This window comes from Miniopterus natalensis, chromosome 1 (assembly GCF_054644295.1).
Source record: "Miniopterus natalensis isolate mMinNat1 chromosome 1, mMinNat1.hap1, whole genome shotgun sequence".
NCBI classification, from domain to species: domain Eukaryota; kingdom Metazoa; phylum Chordata; class Mammalia; order Chiroptera; family Miniopteridae; genus Miniopterus; species Miniopterus natalensis.
This window is the reverse complement of record NC_142081.1, coordinates 30,453,935-30,479,078: the sequence shown is the minus strand read 5'-3', so window position 1 is coordinate 30,479,078 and position 25,144 is coordinate 30,453,935. Positions and strand designations below refer to the sequence as shown.

At 34.8% G+C, this 25,144-nt stretch overlaps 1 protein-coding gene across 1 annotated transcript in view; it reads left to right on the top strand.

Moving 5' to 3' along the window:
- The window catches only part of MNAT1 (MNAT1 component of CDK activating kinase), a 145,962-nt gene that overhangs the window by 46,927 nt on the left and 73,891 nt on the right, over nt 1–25,144 (top strand). The window contains exons 4-6 of the mRNA XM_016198215.2: nt 2,977–3,080; nt 10,108–10,248; nt 14,844–14,969. Coding sequence (XP_016053701.1) covers nt 2,977–3,080; nt 10,108–10,248; nt 14,844–14,969 — 371 coding nt within the window. The remainder of the gene's footprint in view (nt 1–2,976; nt 3,081–10,107; nt 10,249–14,843; nt 14,970–25,144) is intronic.

The window sequence follows — 25,144 nt, the reverse complement described above, 5'->3', positions numbered from 1 at the left end:
CACAGTGCTAAATATTATTTAATGAGTGATGTAAGATTACTATTTTCACTGATCAAGATTGCTATTATCACTTGATCATATAGTGTCTTGTATTATTACTTTAATTTCTTGTGTGTAGGGGTGATCTCCTTAATAAGAGTGTCTGTCTTTGAAAACAGGAAGTTCTTATGTATGCTCACAACACCATAGTGTTGGGAATCTAATCATGAAATTATTTTCTCCTTTCTTTTATGTCTGGATGATATAGAGATTGTATAAAATACGATCTTTGAGTGCAAGATGAAGTACAAAGTAAAGAATGCTGTGTATGTGTGTACAATCATGTAAAGTAGAATGTTTTTATATGAGTTGTAAATAATTTCAAAATTTATCAGAGAAGGAAGTTATTTCTGATTAGAGGGATCGGAGAATTTCATGGAAAAGTATTTGGCAGACACTTAAAGATTGGGTATATTTTTAGTAGTAACAAAGGGGGATCAGGCATTCTAGGCAGAATAGTGTGAATTGGAGCAGGAAGTGAGGGGACATTTGGGAAATGCAGAGCTTTCGTATTTCAAGAGAGGTCTTTATTGAGGGGAAATAAAAGTAGATATAGCCAGATTGTTAGTTTAGGTTATAGTCAGTAGTTGTAGTTAGAAGGGTTCTGAATTCTAAAAAAAATTTTTTCTCCCTAGTAAAAGGAGAAATGACAGAGGACTATAGGATGGTAGAGGTGGAAGGTGATATTAGTGTGCTTCAGAAATATTAGTCTGGCAGCACTGTATATTATGGATGGGGTTAGGGTATAGTGTGAGATGCCAAGATCCTGGAGAAAGTAAGTTAAAGAGATTATTATAAATTACTCAGGGAGAAATTAGATCCTGGCTTGGTCTCTTGTCAGGGGACCTAGAGAATAGGGCAGTTTTAAAGATATTTTAGTGGTAGAATCTGTAGGATTCGGCAACTGGTGCTTGTGGAATGCAAAGGAGAATGGATTATTGAATGAATTGTTAAATCTTGGTGTTTAAGCACGATAGGCCTATCATTAACAGATAAAGAATTTACAAGAAGGAGCAAATTTAGAGATAATTATTTGTTTGGTTTTCTAAAATGCACTTTGAGTTAGTGTCAGCAATTTCTGGCACTTATTTGGTTGAAACTGGGAAGTGATGAGATTGCCCAGGGAACATAGAGGGAGGAAAGAGGGCAAAAACCAGAATCATACAGATTAGAGACCAAGAAGAGCCAGAGATGGAAACAAGAATGAGTATTTGGAGTAGTAGGAGGAAGAGCAGAAGAATGTATTAACAAGTTGGTCAAGGGAAAGAAGTGCCTGAGGGGGAAAAGTGATCAAATTAAGTGTGCATAGATGTTGAGGATGGTGGAGGTTGTGATTTGGTGACTTAGTGGATGGCCTGTTAAGTACAAGGCGTACGTGGTGAGTGGTTGGGAAAGGTGGAATCAGACCATATTAGCTAATGGATCACACAGTTGCCTTTGTGAAGCCAATGCTAGTTTTGAGCCGTCTTCTCTGTTTTGTGTTGGGGCCAGCATGTAATTTATGGAGAATGCCCTACATTGCATCCTATCAAATTCCCTGGTTTACCATCATTACTGCTTTTCTACTTTATGGTAAAAAAGGTGGAGAAGTTGCTAGAGGGCTATTGTTTCTCATTTTCTCTAGTTTCTCCCAGAGTTTTAAAATTGCATATGATAGAATTGCTTTTATTTTTCTGCATACCTAAATGAGCCTGAATTTTCAACATTGATTATGATAAATTGATGTTCTGAAGTAAGTTGGCCTTTTGAGGAGATAAAAAATGGATGAGATTGGTCTTTTGAATATGTTTGATGGCCTGTGTTGATCCTCTAATATTACTTTTCAAATCTGATAGGACTCTATAATCCAGAAGTATAGAAACTATTTTAGATGGTTGTTAGTTAAAAGAAGGAGTGAGATGGGGAAGGAATTTGTAGGAACACGGAGTATATTTAGGGCAGATCAAACCTTTTTATAGGATAAACAGCAGGAAGTAGTGGTAAGTAATTGGAGAAGGGAGAGAAGGGCTAATAATGGATGGAGAAAGATTACAGAAGAAGCCAAAGGAGGTCTGAATTGAATTATGGAACAGAAGAATTTTAATGATTTGGATCCTTCTTTAGACTATAGGTGGTGGGGTAGTGGGGCGGTACTTTATAATGTGAATTTATATATACCAAAGAGGTTATTTTCTTGTTCAGAGTATTATAGCAACCTTTTGCTTTATATATGTAAACTTAGAAGGGAGTAAAGGCATTTATACTTCAAATTATTTTGAGTTGGAATTTAAAAAGGCAGATCTAATTCACAGAAAATGTATCAACTATCGTAACACGTCTCAGAGGCTTCTTTTACAGGATTATTTCAGTCAGGTGTTGGTGCCCGTTTATCCCTTACCTTTTCTGTTAGGTTTCAACTCCTGTCTGTTTCATACTGTTCCAGATCTAGACTAGATGGGAAATAATTAAGGCTTGTAACTCGCCCTGTTGGAGACCATTAGAGTGTCAATAAAACCTGTTTTTAAAAAATATAAATTATATAAGTATATAATATTTTTTATCATTTTGGATAATTTTTTTGTTTGTTTCTGGAGCACAGATTCTTTTGACTGTTGACTCTGACTAGGATAGTAGATTCCAGGGTTATTTTCATTTAAAAAATTTAAGCATTCTTTTATATGCTTTTAAAGTTAGAGTAGGGACTATAAAAATCAAATTTAATATGATTATGGCACAAACATATTTTGTGATAGTCTGACAGTTCCCTTATATTTGGCTCAGAAAGCATAATTGCTGTAGAGCTAGTCTTTAAAATAGGTAATAGGTAAGTGGACACAAATAGAGCTGTAAGGAATGACAACCTGATGAATTAAGTCACTATGATGAATATTTGGTTTTTACATACTCAAGATTTATATTAAAGCTATATTTCATGTTGTTGTTTCCTTTCTGTTATAGTTTTCAACTTGACCAACAATGTTGATTTGGAAAACACCAAAAAGAAAATGGAGTTATACCAAAAGGAAAACAAAGATGTCATTCAGAAAAATAAATTAAAGCTGGTTAGTTGCTAAGTATTTTCTTGCTCTTTTGTTTTAGAAATGAATGCTTCTACATGATTTTTAAAAAAGCTATCATTCTCTTAAAGTAATATCTACAAAGAACTTAGCTGAAATTTAGGCCAGAAATGCTAATAAATGTATATAGGCATATAAATAGGAGGCACACATAACTATAGCAAAAACAACTTTGGTAGCATTATTAAAATGTATTCTTTAAAGTTAAAAGAATTGTATGCATGCAGAGATTTAAGTGTCTAGCTTATACAGTTAGGCTATTATTTCTTTAGTATAACCTGGCTTTCTAGTTTTTGGGGAAAGTAGGAGTGCTTATCTTTGAGCTACTCAATTAGGAATTTGTAATTGATGAAAATGATACAAGTATATTTGGATCACATAGCTTATATCTTTATCTTGAGTTTAGAGGACTTCCTCCTTTTAGTCTGAGAGTGTTTCATTTAGGCACTTCTTTTCCTGCCATAAAGTTCTCAAGGAATTCACACTACAGTCTCATTCCATTCATACCCAGCTTGGCTTCTTTAAAAAGGTGAGAGCATCAGAGTGTAATGAAGATGACTGCCTTTGCTCAGTAGCCTTTTCTGAGTGCATCAGAAGATACATGCAAAATAGGTATGCCTAGGTAACTTGTTTAACTGGATAGTGGAGGGTTGTTCCTTTCAAGTGAGTGCTTTTTTCATTTATAGTTTTAAACTAGGAAATAATACTGAAAGTTGCAATGAAAGAAAAATCTAATTTTAGGCTGGTTATATTATTTTAAAGAATTTCTGATATCTGAAAACTTTATAATGATAAGTTATTGAATAAAACAATTTATGTTATCCATGTTACAGTGAGATTATTTGGACTACTTCTGTTCTTCGTATTAATTTTTTCGCACCTGGACATGTTATAACTAACCGTTTGGTCAGTAGTTATTATAACTTACTATTAATTGATCATTCTGAATGATCACATTTAAAGATGTGCTAGTTAACATATATAAGTAATTACGGTATTATTGGATAAAGCCCTCAAGTGGTCCCTGGCACGTGGTCTAACTTACATAGCTAATGTCTTTTTATTAAACTGAGGTAGTAACTTGCCTTTAATGTTTCTGTGAATGTTGAAGTCTCACTCTTCCAGAAGCATGGGAGTTGTATCAAAGAAGAAAAGAAACAAAGCAATCTTTTGCATGATTAGGCTCATAAAATGACCCATTTCTGTCATAGAGAAACTATTACTGAGTTGTTTGCTAAGGAGATCATATTTGTTTCATGGAGCTGTCACCTAACACCAGTCAATATGAGCATGAGAAACTGATTAAAGGTGTTTTAATCTTGAAATAGAGGCTTAGTGAAGATTAGCTTAATTTTCACTTTCACTTTCTGGACTCTCATGAGCAGGAGAGATTGCTGCCTTACAGTGTTTATCAATTTAGCACAAAAATATTTGGTTCAATAAACATTTGTTGAACATCTGCTAAGGATATAGTGTATAAAGATGAATAAGAACCCTAGTTGCTAGGGATCAGGTAATTTCAATGTAATGTCATGAGCACATGGAAAGTGCTGTGTGCTTGTATTATGGGAGTATAGAGGATGGGTACCTAACCCACTCTGGGAAAATTGGGAAAGGTAATCCAGGCAAGGTCATGCTTACATGGAGCCTTGAAGGACAAGTAGAATTTAGCCAGATGAAGAAGGTGGGACGGGGGTGAGTGTAGGAAGGCTGCCACAAGGAAATTCCAGGCAGAAAGAAATCATGAGCAAAGGCAAGAAAGCATGGATAATCACAGAGTTCTGAGAGTTGTACATAGCTCTGTATTGCTAAAGTTCAATAGGGAGAGTTGGAAGTTGGAGAAGTAGAAAGGGCCTAGGTCATTTAAAACCTTGTGTATTATGGAAAGTAATTTGGGCTTATATAGGCCAGTTGTTTCTATGTTTTATCAGGTGAACCTTTTTTTCAAATAAAAGCTTGCTCAGAATACTTTGGTTGAAGTGATAATGGCAGGAGAGATAGGCTGGATCTGCTCAATCTCTGCTGTAGTGTACCTTAAGGCATTTTACTAGGGAATTCCTAGGATTCCTTAGGGTAATGTTATAAGAACCTGACTATACTTGGTCATTCAAGGGTTTTCAGCAAGGTGATAATAAGGTATTGCCCTTATTGGAATAGGGTTAGTGGTTATTGTGGAGGTTGAATTTGAGAGGATTAAGCCTGGAGTTCAGGAAGTTAATTGCAGTCATGCAGGTGAGTTCAGAGGTGACTTAAACAGGATTGGAGAAGTAAGGATGAATTAAAGAAACATTTAGAGTTTAAAATAGCAAGCTCTGCTGATGGATATGAAGTGGGAGGTGAATGCAAGGAAAGTTGATTGGGTAAGGTTATGCTATTAGGAAGAACACAGACTTTTAGTCTTTCAACCGGCTTCCCTTCTCTTAGTCTAATGTCGTCTTCTTTGCTTTCCCCTCCCTCATGTTTGATTTTTAATGACGGTTATTTTGCCAGTTAGTCAGCTAGCTAGTCAAACAATATTTATTAAGGCCTACTATGTACAAAACACTTCAGTGAGAAAATTGAGTCTGCCAGTTCTTCGTTGCCAAAGCTGATAGATTCTTTCTTGGCCTGAATTTCATTTGGCCTGTAGTTATTGTATGTTGCAGGCTTCTCCCTTGGTGTTAAAACTTTTCCTTAACTTTTGTGGGGCTGCTTCGCTCTCCTTCTTCCCTGCTGTTCTCACTTTCTTCTTTTATCCTTTGCATAGACTTCTCTTTCCTTCTTGTTTCTTAAACATAGGCTCCTCTTAGTGCTTCTCTTTATGATGACCCCTTTACGCTGATTACTCTCAAATGTCTCTGCAGCCCATTGTTTTTCTCCCAAGCTTCTAGAATTATATTGGAAATACCCTCAGATATCTAGAAGTGGTTAATAGACATTGCTTTCTGGATGTGTTATAGGCACTTGTAATTCAGCTTTCCAGAACTGAACATTTTAATCTCTGTGGTCACTTATTTCTCTTATTATGTCCTTCACCCAATTGTTCAAGGCATATCCACTCAGTTTTCATGTACTATTGGTGGTCTCTCCTTATCATTTTTCAAATCTGGTTCCTCTTCTGATTCTACTATTATTGCCTCTTTTAGAGCCCTCATAATTTCTTACCTGGGTTATTGAAATATTTTTCTAACTAGTCTTCCTCTCTTCAGTCTTGAACCCCATTGATCTATATCTGCTTCTAGTCATCTTTCTGAACTGGTTCAAATTTCCTGAATTCTTCCCAGTTGCCTTAGTATGGTACAAATTCCCCTAGCATGGTGTGATAGACCTTCCATCTTCTCCTCTCTGCTTGTTTGCCCAGCTTTATCTAGAGCTTTTCTCCGCCCCACATAATGACTTGGCCATACCAAGCATTCCATCTTTTTTATTTTATTTATTTTTTAAATCCTCACCCGAGGATATTTTTCTCCATTGATTTTCAGAGAGTGGAAAGGCGGGGGGGGGGGGGGCGAGGGGCGGCAGGAGAGAGAGAGAAACATAGATGTGAGAGAGACACATTGATTGGTTGCCTCCCGCACGTGCCCCTCTTGGGGCTGGAGAATGAACCTGCAACCTAGGTATGTGCCCTTGACTGGGAATTGAACTGCGACCCTTCAGTGTGAGGGCTGACCCTCTAACCACTGAGCCATGCCAGGAAGGGTGTATTCCATCTTTTTAAAAAAAATTTTTTTTTTAATTGATTTTGGATAAAGAGGAAGGGAGAGGGAGAGAGAAACATTGATGGGAGAGAAAAATCAATTGGCTGCCTCCTGCATGTCCCCTACCAGGGATTAAACCCACAACCCAGGCATGTGCCCTAACTGGGAATTGAACCCGTAACCTTTTGGTACATAGGACGTAGCCCAACCAACTGAGCCACACAGGCCAGGGCCAAGCATTTCATCTTAATTCATATCTTTGAACCTTTGTTTTTTTCTGTCTAAATGGCCATTCCACTCTCCAATGCAGGTAAATACCTACTGTTTGAAGTCTTAGTTCACCCTACATATATTAGTTTCCTAGGGCTGCTGTAACAAATTACCACAAACTGGTGGCTTATAGCAACAGGAATTTATTTCCTCATAGTTCTGGAGGCCAGAAGTCTGGAATCAAGGTGTCATCAGGGCCATGTTACCTCTGAAACCTCTAGGGAAGTATCCTTTTTGCCTCTTGTAGCTTCTGGTGGTTGCCAGCAACCTTTGGCACCACTCTGATCTCTGCCTCTGTCTTCTGTTGGCCTTCTCCCCTGCGTGTCTGTGTCCAAATTTCCAGTTGACCCTGTGTCCAAATAAGATGACATTTGTAGATACCAGGGGTTAAGACTTCAATGTAAGAGAACCCTAGTGCACTATCGGTGGGAATGCAGATTGGTGCAACCACTCTAGAAAACAGTGTGGAGGTTCCTCAAAAAATTAAAAATGGAACTGCCTTATGACCCAGCGATTCTACTTTTGGGAATATATTTGAAGAAACCCAAACACTAATTTGGAAGAATATATGCACCTCAGTGTTCATTGCATAATTACAATAGCCAAGATATGAAAGCAACCTAAGTACCCATCAGTAGATGAGTGGGTAGAAAAGCTCTTGTACATATATACATAATGGAATACTACTTGGCCATAAAAAAGAATGAAATCTTACCTTTTGCGACAACATAGATGGACCTAGAGGGTATTATGCTCAGTGAAATGAGTCACATAGAGAAAGACAAGTACCATATGGTTTCACTTATATGTGGAATCTAAAGAACAAAACAAATAAGCAAACAAACAAACAATGATGAATTCAATGGTAGGAATTGGCAAGGGGAGCTCTCAGCTCTCTGTCTGGGAAAATGATGATGATGAACCTGAAAGTGGTTGAAATTTGATGCAGGGAGCTCTAAATATGGATTCTTCTCTTCTCAATTTTCCTAGGCCTCTGAACTTTCTGGTCTGTGTAGTAGGGTGAACCTGAGATGCTTCTGGAATTTCCAATAAACTACTGAACTCATTCATGTTCTAATCACTCACAGAATCATTTCTAATCTACTCTAGGTGCTTTCACACAGTCTATTTCTGTGACTTTTTTGATCTGTCAAATGCCTGCAGCACTCTAAAAGGGCATTTGAAAAGCAAGGGAGGAAGATGTACAAATGGCACAGGAGAGAGGCCAGCTGCCTTTCCGAAGTTCCCCAAGTTGAAAATTATAGCTAGTCTTTTAAAAGCTCGTCCTGGCAGGATTTGGTGATGAAGAGTGAGATATTTGAAAAAGATGGTTTGATTTCCACTGTGAGGCACTGAAAAAATAAAGACATTTTTAAACTGGAAAAAAAAAAAGACTTCAACGTATATTTTCAGGGGACACATTCAGCCCACAATATCCTGTATGAAATCTTTTCTGACTCTACCTGTCCTCCATTATCTCAAAGAGAATTTACCACTCTATCAATTCTGCTCCCACTGTCCCTGTGTATACTTCTCTAACACTTTCCATACTTAATTGCTTATATGTCACTGCTTTATTATGAAGCTCATCTTTTTCTGCTTATGGGCCTCCAAATCAAGTAGTTCACTTTTCTATCCCTTATACCTCAGCCCCCAACCCTGACTTTTTACGTTTATTCCTATTAATCCTTCTAGATCAGTTTGAATTCTCTTCTCCACCGGCTGCCTGAGTTAGAGTAGCAGCCTTAGTGCTAGAGGAGGAAACGTTTGTACAGTTATGGGGAGAGGTTCTAACAGAACTTAGTGACTGATTTAATGTAAGGGGAACGGCAGGGTAGGGAGCAGGGTTAAATGAAGATCACCTTGAGGCTTCAGCCCGAGTTGACTGAGATATAGGTGTGCATTCAGCAGAATTGAGGACTGTGGGAAGATGACCCGCTCTGGGAGACCAGATGCTAAGTGAAACATTTTTGTGTGTGAGAACTTTGTGGGTTTTTTTGGTGGTGGTGGTGTTTATCTAATGTATGAAATAAAAATACCCAATAGGGTGTTTTAAATATTATTTTACATAAAAATATGCTTTTGTCTGAGGTCTCTGTTAATTTCTATATTATGTTAGTGATCCCCAAACCTATTGTGCTCTCTCCCCCATTACATATTTGCCTTCAGATGCCATGAATTCTCAATATTCTGTTGAATTAAAACAAAAAGCACTACAACATTTTTAAGAGCAGGAGTCTAGGTATTAAAATAAAACCATTCAGATTTTACTGTATTTTTTCCTCATAAGACTTAAAGAGCAAAGACTTGGTATAACATTGCTTTTAAGTATGAGTTAGAGTTGGAATAAATTTCAGAGCCTGGAAGTATTTAATATTTCTGAAGAACTTTGTAAAACGGGAGTGAGTAGACCTGTAGTTAATTCTGTGTACAAATTAGCTTTGAATTTAGAATTTTTCAGTCCATAAAGAGGACTCTTGAAATTTAAATGCCTGTGTTAGAAATTAACTTCATTTAAAAAAAATGTACCTTAATGAGTGCTTTTTGGAACTCTAGTATCATAAAGACTTATTTTAGCTTGGGGAAAAACAAGCAAAGTGCTGTGATAAGTTTCATTATCTTATATGTTTGGGAAATTGTTGCTATTAAATAAGTCAATCTTTTTAAATGGAGTATTTCAGTCAGTAGTTCTGTGTGGAGATTGTTGTTGTGTTTCTTGTTTTGTTTTCCTTGTTAAATCTCCTAAAATGAATGCTTGAAACTGTCTCTAATCATTATAAATAAATGAACCCATTATTAAGCACAGTTCCTGCAGTTCTGCAACTGGGATTAATGTACTTCGTTTAGGTATTTGTTTAGTGCTAGATATCATTCTTTTTAATAGTAAAATGTCCACGTGAAATAAAATAAATTTAGTTCCTTCAAAGTGGAATTGCTGCACTACTAAACAATAAGTGACTGGTGTGTTTTATGCTTCCAAAGGAAAAAAAAAATTGGAATGTGGTACAGGATTGATGTTGGTTACTAAATTTATTCTATACTATATCTAAATGTTTCTGTTTTAGACTCGGGAACAGGAGGAATTGGAAGAAGCTTTAGAGGTAGAACGACAGGAAAATGAACAAAGGAGACTGTTTATACAAAAAGAAGAGCAAATGCAGCAGATTCTCAAAAGGAAGAATAAGCAGGCTCTTTTGGATGAACTGGTGCGTGTGGATGCTGTTGCAGTAAAATCAGTTTCAGTAAAATCAGTTTTCAGGGTGGTCTTTCTCATTCGTTATGCTGGGTAATGGCATTTAAATGGCATTTTGGCAGTTTGTGCTGGCATATTCAACTTTGGTTCTTTATTTTTTTAAAAAAATTTTGTCAATATTTATTTTATTTTCGGAAGTGAGAGTAATATAACTGACATAATCCAATGTACTGTTAATAGATTATTTACGTGTTTCTAAGCTTACTGACTAAAACATTATTTTCAGAGTATTTTTTCCCTTAATTAATACTGGTTTTGTAATAACTGGCTCATTTTCAGTTGTTTCGGCTCCATGCTGAAATTTTTAGTGACTTTGGTTACTCTGTGAGAGCTATATTTCATATTTTTGCATGAAAAAGAATGAAAATAAATGGTGATGTTTTGTAAGTTATTGGTGTTTTCTAGCAATTAGCTCCTCTAGTAGTTGACATTGTTAGATAACAGGAATAATAATAACAGCAAAAGTTTATGAAGTGTTTCAGAGATTTCATATATTATTTGATATATGGAACAATATATCTGCTACTTTTAACCCAGTGTGATATTGATAAACTCACAACTAGAAAATCATCCTCTCCAGGAAGATCTTTTGTATTCTTCCCTTTCTGTTGCTGTCCATGTAATTAATTTCCATGAGGTGTTAAACACTTAACTCTTCAGTTTAGTTGATATACAGTTTGTTATTCTATGATTTGGTAAATGTGTATGTGTATATTTTTCTACTATGCTTTTGTCCCAGAAGCATTTAAGCCAGCTAACCAGAAATAAAAAGGAAAAGCAAGATTATCTAAATTAGATAGGGGAGAAAGTACAGTAAAGGAAAAGTAAAGATAAGGGCATTAATGAGGCTTAGGTAGAAAATGCGTATCATAAACCATATGTACTTTGAGTGGAATGTAAACTGGTTCTAAAAGTAAGGACAATGGCATATAAAATAGAATATGGTGTTTTCCTTAGCAACTTCCATTAATTTTTCTTGAAACTATTAAGTGGCATAAAGCATTAACATGTGAAATGACACATGTTGTGTTTTACAGTTTTTGTGGGCATATATTTTGTGGGAAATTAAAACCTTTAATAAATCAATTAGTAAATGCTGATTTTGTAATTATTTATTGAAAGGTTCTTTCCCTCATCATTTTATACAAAGAGGAACACACTTGTTTTTGGTAATGCTTCTCCTCTACACAGGTGATTGAATTAGTTACAAATGCAGAACTTAGACATAAGATGAAAATACCCTTTAACATTTAAAAAAATGTTTCATCTAATATAAAGAGTTTTTAGATTTTATTTTGAGCTTAGCTAGCTTTGCATAGCTATTATACTTGTATATTCGTTTACTCCTCAAAGTACTAAGTTTTGCTGCCTCATTGAGTTGCTATTGGCATGAAGCTCCCCTTTAATTCCATGGGGCACGAAGCAAGATGTGAAACTGCGAGTGTTGTACATTGTGTATAATCTGGAGTTAATAATTGGTTTTTGTGAGGACCACCCCCACTTCCTGTTTTCTTCACCTGTAAGTCATTACTGCACATATTTTCTTCACTGTTTAGATCATGTAACATGGTGGTTAAATAATTCTTAGCAATTTACTATATTCATTAGAACAATTAATTACATCACATTGGTTTAGAATACCAATGAAGTTTGAATTTCTGGGTTCCATTTGAAAATTTATTTTTAAAGATTCTTTGTTACTTTAATTTTTGAATATTTGTTAATTTTTTTATTAAAATGTTGACATACATTTAGTCCTTATTGACTAATTGAAAGAATTTATTAAATTTCTTTTTTTCCTCCTGAATCCTTATTAAGTAAAGAATACATTGTATTTCTTTTTCTGTGCATGTTAACAAGTGACATTTTATAAAAAAAAGATAGCACTGACATTTGTAAAAATGTCTAGAAGCTTAAATTTTAGGGTTATTCTCTGGATCTAATTTAGGCAACAAGTACTACTTATTAGAATTTTTCCTCGTTTTTTTGGGTTTGGTCCTTGTGCTAAAAGTCACTTTTTAACCTTTTGTAAAGCACTAGCATTATATTATACTGTAGATGACAGGATTTTAATGTTACGGTATTAATGTTTATGGCTTACTTTTTACCATAATGTTACCTAAAAAGTCCATTTATTTAATCCTAACTGTAAATTCAGTTTTTTTTAAACACTTTGGAAAAAGATTTTAAAACAGGTCCTGACTTAGTAAACCTTTTTATATTCCTGTTTGAAAAATTCTCTTCAGTTTATGTCTGAAATTTTGTATGGGCTAATATTTCTGTCAAATGCAGTAGCTGATTTTTATTAGAAATATTGTTTGCCAGATGGCTTGCTTAAAGTCAGTTAAAATAATCTTTTAAAAATGGTCATTATAAAGCTTTTAATGAGTATTACAGGCAGTCTTATTAAAATTTCTTTAAGTATTAAACAAGGTACCTTCAGGCAATTAATGTAGGTTAGGGAACCTTTCAAGGTAAAATGGAAAGCTAAGAAGAATGAAATAATTTGAAAGACTGAATCTGCATTTTATGTATTCCCAAGAGGATGTGTGTTTCTCATAGTTTATTTTACTCTATAGCTTTTGTTGTTGTTAGAGCTCCTGCTTAATTCTAGTTTAACATTCACAAAGATTTTCAGCCTCCAAAGTTTTGAGTGCTAAAGTGGAATGAAGCAGATTTGAGGTAAATTGTATGCCATAGTAGCAAAATTAGTTTTAGATTCCTAGAATGTTTATTTTTATTAAATTTAAGCTGTTTTACCAAGACATTTTAATAGTTAGGTCCTTTTATGTGATAGTGGAACCAGGCCAAAATATTGATTAGCAGGTTTTTGAAGTGAACGCATTGTCTTGCTTTTACACAAGAACCTTTAGTTTTTAAGAGTAAATACCAGGTATGCAAGAGTATTTGAGTTCAGTTAGAGTATAAATTGGGAAGCAATGTTTTAACTTTTTAGCCAAGGAAATTAGTTTTTCTTCTGTTAGTGTTTTTGCATATGATAAGGTAGTAATAGCTTTTAAGAGATATTTTGGGCCACAGCCTATTTAAAGTGTCCTATAATTTTATTACTTTAGTATAATATTCTTAGTGCAAATCTAGAGTAGCTCCAGGAATTCATAGCAGTGCTGTTACTAATGCATTACTGATGCTTTGTTGTAGAATATGAAAGGTATTCAAGTATATTCTCATAGTATATTTCATTCATTCTCCATTATTGCTAAAGCTAGGTTGAAAGGAGTTTGCTCCTTAATATGGTTCTATTTTATAAATAAAATGTGTTCTTCCATTTACTTTTAAAAGATTTAATCTCTGTAATGTTGCTCTTGCAGAAAACTTCTATTGCAAAGTCTTGAGATACGGATTTATTCTAGGACAATTTTGTTGAAATAAATTGGCTTGTTTTTTGAATCACTTCTGTACTAGAACGTTAAAACAATTCCTTTAACTAGAGTAATTAGCCACATTTGTGTCTAAAAATATTATTAAGTTATTAAATTTGGAAAGAAAATTAGATTCTGTTATATGTTTACCTTCATACTATGAAATGTTAACACAATATAGTATTTTTCAATATTAAATTATGGGTAGTTACTACTTTAAAAATTGATAGGCCATTTGAAGAATATGTTTATCTTTGTAATAACCTTGATATAGGAGATAGAAATGCATTTGTGCCCTTTATGTTTGTTCACAGATATAGGAAGTACTGTGTGTGTGTGTGTGTATAATCTTCCCTCCTGGCCTCCCTCTGCATATGTTTCTGCATTCTTATTCAGTTGACAACTCAGAAGGGAAAAAGTCTGGATATCATTTAGTTTAGACTTTAGCTCCACAGCACTTTAAACATGTAAGAGGACTTCATGTTAAATAGGATAAATAACAGCTACATATAAGAATTAGTTAGTAATTTGTTTGTGTTATTAATATGTGTGTGTGTACAGATTTGTGTAAATAGTAGCCCTGATTTAGCATCAACATAGATATTAAAATGTTTACTATTATTTTGTTAATTAAAAAAATTTAGACTTCATTTCTAAAAATAAGTCAGTAAAAGAGAAAATAAATGTACTTTTGGTTGTACTTAACAATCGTTCCATTGTGCAAAACAGAACAAGGATCATTTCCAAACGGCCTCAGGTGAAATCTAATGGGAAACAATTTCAAACTGGTCTGAATTCACTGGTATAAAGAATGTGTCTTAGATAAACATCTGATCCAAGTTACAGTACTTTGTACTACTCTTTTTGTGATTAGCTTCTAATTTTTTTATTTTAATAAATATGGTTGGCATTGCTAGATGAAATAGGACCCTATTATATTTTCTTTAAAGTGGATTTTATAAAAATAACTTTTTGCAGGTTTTGATTTATGAGTATAAAACAGCCTTTTCTTATTATAGAATGTTAATTTTTTTGTAAAGTGTTCTCCATAAAGTGAATATTTAGGTTGACATCAAATGCTTATGGAAAGGCATAATTTAAAATAATAGACCTGTTGCTCTTAAGTTTTTTTTTAAACTTTTATATTACATATTAACTTTTCTTACAGGAGAGTTCTGATCTCCCTGTTGCTCTACTTTTGGCTCAGCATAAAGGTAGATCTACCCAATTGGAAATGCAACTTGAGAAACCCAAACCTATAAAACCAGTGACATTTTCCACAGGCATCAAAATGGTAAGCCACATTTTAATTGCTTGTTTGAAAGATATATTTCAAGGATTACACTTTGTAATTTTATATTGATTTCTACAGATAAACTGAAAGGTTTAGATGTTTAAGAATAGTGTCTGATCTAGGCTAGTTGTCTAGAAATACGAACGTGAGCAGTATGTGAGGAAAGGGAAAAGTAATAAATAATTTTCTAAGTATGCAACACAATTTTGTTGTATATAATAATGGTTTGCATGTGTTTTGTTATTCTACATAAAATTTTAAGTTTACAGTGTAGGAAAATGCAGACTCTTGGTTTCTGGTATGGCATGTGAGAAGCTTGGAAGTTGCCACTACATCCTCACAAATAAGACTTGGAAATTGCCACTGAGAAACAACAAACTTTTCTTAGATCCGTAAGTGAAGAGGGGTCACAAGGCTAATTATTGCCCTTAAAATTGGAGAGACCAGCGGAGAATAGAGAGAATCACAACTTATTAGGGCAGCAACCTTGCAGGGAACCAGTGGTATTGTAGGGAAACCGGAATTGTAATCGACAAATTGTGCAGGCTCAGTGTGGAAAACTCTTGACAGTTCAAAACTCCAGGGGTCACCCAGCCAGGCGTGGTTCAGCGGTTGAGCATTGACCTAGGATCCAGGCGATCGGGGTTCAGTTCCCGGTCAGGGCACATGCCCGAGTTGTGGGCTCAGTCCCCAGTCTGGGGCGTGCAGGAGGCAGCCGATCAATGACTCTCTCATCATTGATGTTTCTCTCTCTCTCTCTCTCTCCCTCCCTCCCCTTTCCTCTCTCTGAAATTAATAAAGATATATTTAAAAAAACAACAACAAAAAAAACACAAAAAAACAAAACAAAACTCCAGGGGTCACTAGACATTGGAGGACTCCACAATTTTGTTTTGCCTCTTGAATCTCTAGCGGGTTCTTTCCATGAATATCGAGAAAAATCCCATCTTCCTGGCAGATGAAGTGGAAAACGAACCATTTTGCAATATACCAGAGTGTTCTGTTCTTCTTAACAAGGCCTGCACTCAGGAGAAACTGTTTCACCAGAGCTTAATCTGTTGGAATTTTATCAGAGCCTAACTGATATGGGGATAGGGAAATGCCCAACTCTCACTGCTCACACCTTCCATGTAGGAAAAAGGAAATACACAACTTCAGACCACTCTTGCCATCCTGACCCACATAAGAGGAGGAAGATGGACTGAGCAACATGTGTGAAGTTCACAGTCTAGAAGAACACACTGCGACCTAATCATATGACTATAAAATGCTCTGCCATCCTCAATACCTTACCACCACATTACTAAAGTCTTATTTATAGCATTTCATTTTACCCAGTACATCATGCCTGGGTATCAAAAAAATTTACAAGACATACTAAAAGACAGCACCGTTGAAGGGGTAGAGCAAACATCAGCACCAGGCTCAGATATGGCAGGGGTGTTGGACTTATCAGACTGGGAATTTAAAACAACAATGATCAATATGCTAAGGGTATTAAATGATAAAGTAGACAGCATGCAGGAGCAGATGGGCATTATAAACAGAGAGATGGAAATTCTAAGAAAGAACCAAAAGAAATGCTAGTGGGGAAAACCCACTTTAACAAAAATAGGAATATCTTTGATAGGCGTATTAGTAGACTGGACACATCTGAGGAAAGAATCTCTGAGCAGTAGGAATATATCAATAGAAGCCTCATTTTTTTAAACATGCTTAGAGAGAGAGAGAGAGAGACATTGAAGTGAGAAATGTTGATCAGTTGCCTTCCATACGCTCCCTGACTGGGGATCAAACCCACAACCTAGGCATGTGCCCTGGCTGGGAATTGAACCAGCAACCTTTTGTGCACGGAAGATGTTCAATCTACTGAGCCACTCTGGCTTGGCTCAACAGAACCCTTGAAAACTGAAAACCAAAGAGAAAAAGACTGAGGGGATACAAAAAAAGACCAGAATATCCAAGGACTTTGGACACCTATAAAAGGTATAACTTACACAAAATGGGAATACCAGAAAAAGAAGAAAGAGAGAAAGGAACAGAAGAAATATTTAAAACAATAATGACTGAGAACTTCCCAAAATTAGTATCAGACACCATACCAAAGACCCAGGAAGAACACGAAGTAGGATAAATGCCATTAAACCTCATACCTATGTATATCATTTTTTTAAGTTACACAAAATTGAAGATAGAGAGAAAGTTCTAAAGAAGCCAGAGTGGGGAAAAACACCTTACCTGTAGAGGAGGAAAGGTAAAAATTATATCTGACTTCTCCTCAGAAACCACACAAGCAAGAGGAGAATGGAACGAAATATTTAAAATGTTGAGAGAAAAAAACTACCAACGAAAATAATGTACCCTGCAAAATTATCCTTTGTAAGTGAAGGAGAAATAAAGATTATCAGACAAACAAAATTGAGGGAATATTTTGCCAGTAGGCCTTCCTTGCAATAAATATTAAAAGTTCTTTAGAGACAAGGAAAATCATGTAGGTCAGAAACAGATATACATAAAGAAAGAGCATCAGTGAAGAAATGTGGTGAGGTAAAATAAAAACTTATTTTTTTCTTAATTGAACAGATAACTGTTTAAAATAATAGCAACACTGTATTTAACTATGTTTGCTGTGTGTGTGTATATATGTATCTGCTTATATACATACATACATGCTTATCTGTAAGTGAAATGAATGATTGATAATACAAGGGATGGGAGGAAGCAATCAGAATTATTTGATTATGGGTATGTGAGTACCTGAATAGTATAAAATATTCACGATCAGTTTTAAATTTACAAATGTAGGAAGTAGTAACACATCTTCAAATGTAAAGAAAAACACTGCTAATTAAGGAATTACCAAAGCTTTTGAATTAAGAGGCAATATAATATAGAGGGAAGAAAATGGGCACGGAAAGACTCAGATACAATTGGATTGAACTTCAGCTTCACCATTTACTAAATGTATATCCATGGGTAAGATTTTACTTTATTCTTTTTGAGTATGTTTTCTCATTGGTAAAGTTGAGATATTTTTAACTTTATATGGTTATTTGGAGGATTAAAATGTATATATATAAAATGTATAATCAGGTATACATACTTTTAGGATTCTTGAATTTGAGGGAATTTTATGATAAATTTGGCATTTTGATGCTTCTGTCAACTGTGGTATTGCTGTTACCATGGTGTTTTGTTTTGTTTTAAAGTTTTAAAAATTTATTTAGCAATTCACATAAAGGTCATTCTTTTTGATGTGTACAGGGTTCTGACAAATGCAGATTTGTATATCTATCACCACAATTATAATATAGAGCAGTTTTATCAGTCCTCACAATTCCCGTGTGCTACCCTTTCATAGTCAACCCTGCACCTGCCTCGCCCCCCAGCAATTAGTGATGTGTTCTTTTAGTGTAACAGCACACATTTAGTTTAACAGCACATTTGAGATCACCCATGTTGTTGCACATATTTAGTTGTTCCTTTTTGTTGAGTAATAGAGTAATATACTATTGTATAGATTTACCAGTTCCTTTATCCATTCATCAGTTGAATGACATTTGGGTTCTTTCCTTTTTTAATGATTATGAATAAAGCTTCTGTAAACATTTGCATACAATTGTGTGTGTACATAAGTTTTCATTTCTCTTGGGTAAATACTAAGAATGAGATTGAGTATGTTTAGCTTTGTAAGAAACTGCCAAACTTTTTTAAAGTGGCTGTACCAGTTTGCTTTCCCACCAACATTGTATGAATGTTCTAGTTGCTCTGCATCCTTGACGACATTCAGTATTATAAGTTTTAAAAATATTTTAGGCATTTTAACAGGTGTGTAGTGGCATCTCACTGTCTTTTTAATTTGCATTTCCCTTATGACTAATGTCGACCATCTTTTTATGAGCTTATTTGCCATCAATATTTCATTTGACCTAGCATTTAACTTAATACATTAGATATCTACTAGAACGTGTTATGACATTATTTTCTTCCTTCTTCCCTTCCTCCCTCTCTTATAACCTTTTGTTTTATGAAATGTAATATATATATATATGTAGTGTCCCAAAAAATGTGTACACACACTTTGCATAATTATAAAAGCAGTATTTATTAAAATACATTTCATTTTCAATTGAGCGATCATCTGTTAAAGTGTATACATTTTTGGGGGCACCCTGTATATATAAAAGTGCACAGAACCAAGTCATGCAGCTCACTTGAATTATCACAGAGTGAACATCTGTGTAACTATCAGTCAAGTAAAATAAAAAAAATATTGTCAGTGCTTTAGAGACCCTCCTCAGGACCCCTCTTACCTAGTCAGTACTAAGTTTCTTTTCCCTAATGTAGTCACCTAAAAAAAAAAAAGTTTCTATTGATTTTTTTTAGAGAGAAAGGAAGGGAGAAGGAAAGGGAGATAGAAACATTGATGAGAGAGAAACATGAACCGGCTGCCTCCTGCTTGCCCCTTACTGGGGATCGAGCCTGCATCCCAGGCATGTGCCCTGACTAGGAATTGAACCGGTGACCTCTTGGTGCCTGGGGCAACACTCAACAAACTGAGCCACACTAGCCAGGTGTCACTTTTTTTCTTTATGGCAGTTTTTTCTGGCTCTTACGAATAGCATTAACATCTAAGCATATATGCCTTAATCTGATTAATGTTTGCTTGTCCATGTTATATTTGTGAGATTCATCCAGGTTTTTGCATATAGCTATAGATTGTTTTCATTTTTTATTGCTGGTTAATGTTTCATTGGAGGAATATACTGCTGACTCTTGAACAACGGGTTTGAACTGTGCAGATCCACTTATACGGGGATTTTAAAAAATAAATACCAGCAGTATGCTCTCTCTTAATATTCTTTTTTCTACTCTCTTAATGTTCTTCTCTTAAAATTCTTTTTTCTATTCTCTTAATGTTCTTTTTTCTTCTCTCTTGATGCCTTTATTGTTTTACTTTTCTATTATCTGTCTGGAATTGATTGATTCTTTTTTTTTGGTATGGTGTGAGGTAGGTGATCCAATTACTTTAATGCATGTTGAGATTGATATAACTTAGTGTGTGATGGAATACTTATTGATTATTATGGCAAAATTCAGCATTAGATTCAGGGAAAATTTCAGGTGAAATTTTAAATGACACAGTTTTTATAGTGGATTTAATTAATGTTACTTACTGAATGTGGAGATTGACACAAAATGTAGATGAAAATCTAAATGCTGTTCAAAGAACCAGTTTTTAATTTTATTGATTTATTTTCCTATTTTTTGTTTTTTTATTTTCACTTATATTTGCTCTTTTTTCTTTCATTCTCCTTAATTGGGCTATAATTTACTCTGCTTTTCTAGTTTTTAAAGGTAGAAGCTGCCCGGCCAGGCGTGGCTCAGTGATTGAGCGTCGACCTGGGATCCAGGCAATCAGGGTTCGATTCCCAGTCAGGGCACATGCCCGGGTTGTGGGCTGCAGCCTATCAATAGCTCTCTCATCATTGATGTTTCTATCTCTCTCTTTCTCCCTCTCTTTTCCTCTCCCTGAAATCAATAAAGATATATTAAAAAAATAAAATAAAATAAAGGTAGAAGCTTCGGTTATTGATTTGAGACCTTTCCGATTTTTTTTATTGACACTTAATAGTATAAATGTTCTTTTAACCATTTTTTAGTTGCATCTGACACATTTTGACATGTCTTGATAGATTGGGTCCTTTGAGAAGCAGTTACCAAGATGGGTTTAAATGTGAAAGAAATATATTAGGGAAAATGCCTGAGAGAGAAAATGAGGAGACAGTTATAGGAGGCTGAGAACATCACCAGACTGTGATGTAGGTTTGATCCCAAGTGATGAAAGAAGAAAGGTTGGGTAGAAGTGTCTCATACTATAGTGTATTTCTAAGGAAAGTTTGGCAAAGCATCTGGGGAGTCCTTATGGAAAAGTTTTTGGCAGAGGAATCGTGCATTTCCTAAGTATGGAACTGCCTTGGTATTCTTGCCTCACTTAGACTTTGTCTAGAAGCATCCTTTGCAAATTGTGGACTTGGTGCAGATGTGGAGATGGGTTTGAGAGTGCAGCAGCTTGGAATCTTGATTCATTATGCTTCTGCAGTTGGAGAGCTGAGAGGTGCATTCATGTGGCCATCACAGTTGTATTTTCATTTTCATTTAGTTGGGTTATTTTTTAGAAATGTGTTATTTAATTTTCAAATATTTTCAGATTTTCTAAATACCTTATTGCTACTGATTTCTGGTTTAATTCCTTTGTAGCTAGAGAACATAGTTTGTATGGTTTTTCCCATGCTTGATGATGTTTTTTGTAAACTTGGAAAGAATTTGTATTGTGCTCTTGAGCAGAATGTTCTATGAGTGTGAACTAGGTCAAGTTAATTGATTTCCTTAAGTCTCCTGTTTCTTACTGATTTTCTTTTTCTTTTTTCTTTCAGTTACTGAGAGAGCAGTGTTGAAATATTTTAGTATAATTATGGATTTAAAAAATTAATTTTGCACATATCTTTTCAAGCTCTGTTTTTAGTTGCGTAGATATATAGAATTGTTACATTCTTTTTATACTTTGACATCTTTATTTTTGTGAAATATATCTCTTTATTCCTGATAATATTATTTGTTTTAACTACTACTTTTTCGTATGTTAATATAGCCACTCTAGCTTTTTTGATTAATGTTTTTGTGGTATGAGTTGCATTCCAAAAGACAGTGTGCATATAGTTGGATCTTACTTTTTCATTAAATCTGGAAATCTTCCTTTGCTTATTGTTTCAAGGCAGTTATTGGCATGGTTGGATTTAAATTTATCTTCATCAAATTTGAAAAATATTTCTTCATATATTTTTCTATTCTTTCCTCCCCTTCTTCCTCTTTGATTTTAATTACATATAAGTTATACTACTTAATGTTGTTACACAGTTCATCAGTGCTTTGTTCGTTATTTTAATAGTCTTATTTTCTTTGTGCTTTGGGTGGCTACTGTTGATGTGCCCTTAAGTTCACTGATCTTTATTTCACTAGTGTCGAATCTGCTGTTTATCCAACTTGTTATATTTTCATTTCAGTTAATATGTATTTTAAATCTCTACATGTTCCATTTGGACCTTTTTTTATATCTTCCATGCATTTTCTTGTAATTTTCATGTTTTTCTCTACCTTCTTGAACATATGGATCGTATTTATAATAGCCGTTTTGACCTCCTTGTCTGCCTGTTTAATCATCTTTGCCATTTCTGTGTCTGCTTCTTTTGAATGATTTTTTTTCCCCTGGTGCAAGGATTGCTTTTTTAAGCACTGTTAGAGCATACGAGAGCAGACTTTAATGTTAGGCTATTTTAGCTCCACTTTCAAGGTGATATCATTTTGAGGACTGTACCTGATGCTCCATGAATTGAGGGGCCTTTTTACCTTGATTATTGAGAATATGAACTATCCTGTTCCTGTGCAAACTTTGGAAATTGCTTGACCTGTTGGCTTGCAGGTTATTTACTTGGCCTTGAGTAGTTTACATTCCCTCATATGCAGATCATTACCCAGGCAAAAGTTAAGGACATCACTCTAGTATCTTTAGAACAGAGGCAAGCAAATTACAGCTTACAGGCCAAGTGCCACCTACCACCTGTTATTGTAACTAAAGTGTTATTGGAACATAGCCATGCTCATTCATTTATGTATAGTTTTTGTCAGCTTTCGTGTTTTAATTGAAGAGGTGAGTATTTATGACATATGTCATATGGCCTGCAAAGCCTAAAATATTTATCTGCCCTTTACAGAAAATGTTTTAGACATTTAGAGTTTTCTCTGTGCAGCATTTTCTTCTCTGGTAATCTGCCCTGCAGATTGCAGACACCCTGACAGCCAGGCTTTGTTTAGGTTCCCCTTCCATGTATTATGGCCTGGAAACAGCCTCCATGGAGTGAGCCAGGATGATATAGGGCTAATCTTATTTGCTTCCCTTCCCTTGGGGATCTCAGGCCTGAATTGACTGATACTGTTTCTGAAAACCATTGATTCGTATACTTTTTTCAGTTTTCTAGATGCTTAATGCGGGGAATGGTTTATCTAGTTCTTTTTTTTTTGAGAAAAAATGTTTACTATAATTCAACATTTATTCATAACAAAATATTTTAGCAAATTGAACACAGAATAGCACTTTCTAACTTGATAAAGGAAATATACCAAAACCTATAGCTAATGTAATATTTAATAATAAAAAGAATGAATGCTTTCTTTCACAGAAACAAGGTGGCAAGGATGTTTGACCTTGCCACTTCCATTATACATAGTACTGATAGTTCTATCAGTGCAGTAAGGCAAACAAAGAAAAACAAAGTAAGAACAAAATGAATAAAGGTTGAAAAGGAGAAAAGAATAACACCTTAATTCAAAATTTTAAATATGAAAACTATTTGTAATAGCATCAAAACATGAAATACTTAGGGGTAAGTCTAATAAAATATGTATAAGAACCGTATACAAAAAATTGTGTACAACAAAATAATCATGAGAAATTTAAAAACTGTATAAATGGAGAGATACTGTGTTTATGTTCCGTAAGACTACTGTTTGTTTGTTTTTCATATTAGTACATTATTTTTAAATGTTTTTCAATTACAGTTTACAATTAATATTATTTTGTATTAGTTTCAGGTACACAGCATAGTGGTTAGAAAAATCATATACTTTCAAAGTGTTCCCCTGATATTTCCAGTACCCAACTGGCACCATACAGTTACTACATTATCATTGATTGCATTTCTTATGCTGTACTTTAAATCCCCATGCCTGTTTTCTAACTACCAATTTGTACTTCTCAATTCCTTCACCTTTTTCACCCAGTCCCTCAACCTCTCCCTTCTGGTAACTATCAATCTGTTCTCTGTATCTATGAGTCTATTTCTATTTTTATGTTTGTTTATAATGTTCTTTAGATTCCCCATATAAGTGAAATCATATGGTATTTGTCTTTCTCTAACTGACTTATTTCACTTAGCATAATATACTCTAGGTCAATTCATGAGACTTGTTTTGTACTCTAATATGTGTCTTTCCTGGAAATGTGCATGTGTACTTAAAAAGTGTATATTTTGTTGCTTTGGGGTGAAATGCTCTGAAGATATCAATTAAATATTTCTGATCTGGTGGGTCATTTAAGGCCACCCTTTCTCTGTTGATTTTCTGTCTGCCAGGTTTTGGTATCAGGGTTATGTTGGCCTCATAAAATGTGTTAGGAAGTATTGCTTCTTCAGTTTTTTGGAAGAGTTTGAGAAGGATAGGTTTTATTTTTATTTTTAAAAAATATATCTTTATTGATTTCAGAGAGAGGAAAGGAGAGGGAGAGAGAGATAGAAACATCAATGATGAGAGAGTCATTGATCGGCTGCCTCCTGCACACCCCCTACTGGGGATTAAGCCTGCAACCCGGGCATGTGCCCTGACCAGGAATCGAACCTCAATCACCTGGATCGTAGGTTGACGCCGCTCAACCACTGAGCCACGCCCAGCCGGGGGAGGATAGGTTTTAAATCTTTGACTGGTAGAATTCACTGGTGAAGCCATCTGATCCTATGACTATTTTTGAGTGGTTACAGTGTGCGTCTTAATTTACTCTATAATTTCATGTTGATAGTAATTCAGTACCAGTAATACAGACTCTTTGATCTATAATAGCTCCATTTCGTTTTCCTCTCATATGCTATTATTGTCACATATTATATTTTTGTATAAGCCCAGCCATACAGTTTTATTATTTTATTGCAGTTATTTTAAAAATTAAGAGAATAAAAGAGGAAGAAACGTTTCCATCAAGGCTTTTGTATTTACCTATGTAATAACCTTTGTAGTTCTCTTTATTCCTTTGTGAGAAATGTCTACTGTCATTTCCTTTTATCCTGAAGGACTTCTTTAGTATTTTTTTCTTTGTAATGCTTGTCTGCTGGCAATAGATTTGTCAGTCTTTGTTTATCTGGGAATGCCTCCATTCCGCCTCTGTTGGTTAGTGTAATTGGATAAAGAATTCTTGGTTGACAGTATTTTCCTTTCAGCACATTGAATATATCATTCCACTACATTATGACTTCTGTGGTTTCTGATGAGATTTCAGTTGTTGAACTTACTGGAGTTCATTTGTCTATCTGGAACCATTACTTTCAAGATTTTCTCTTTGTGTTTGTCTC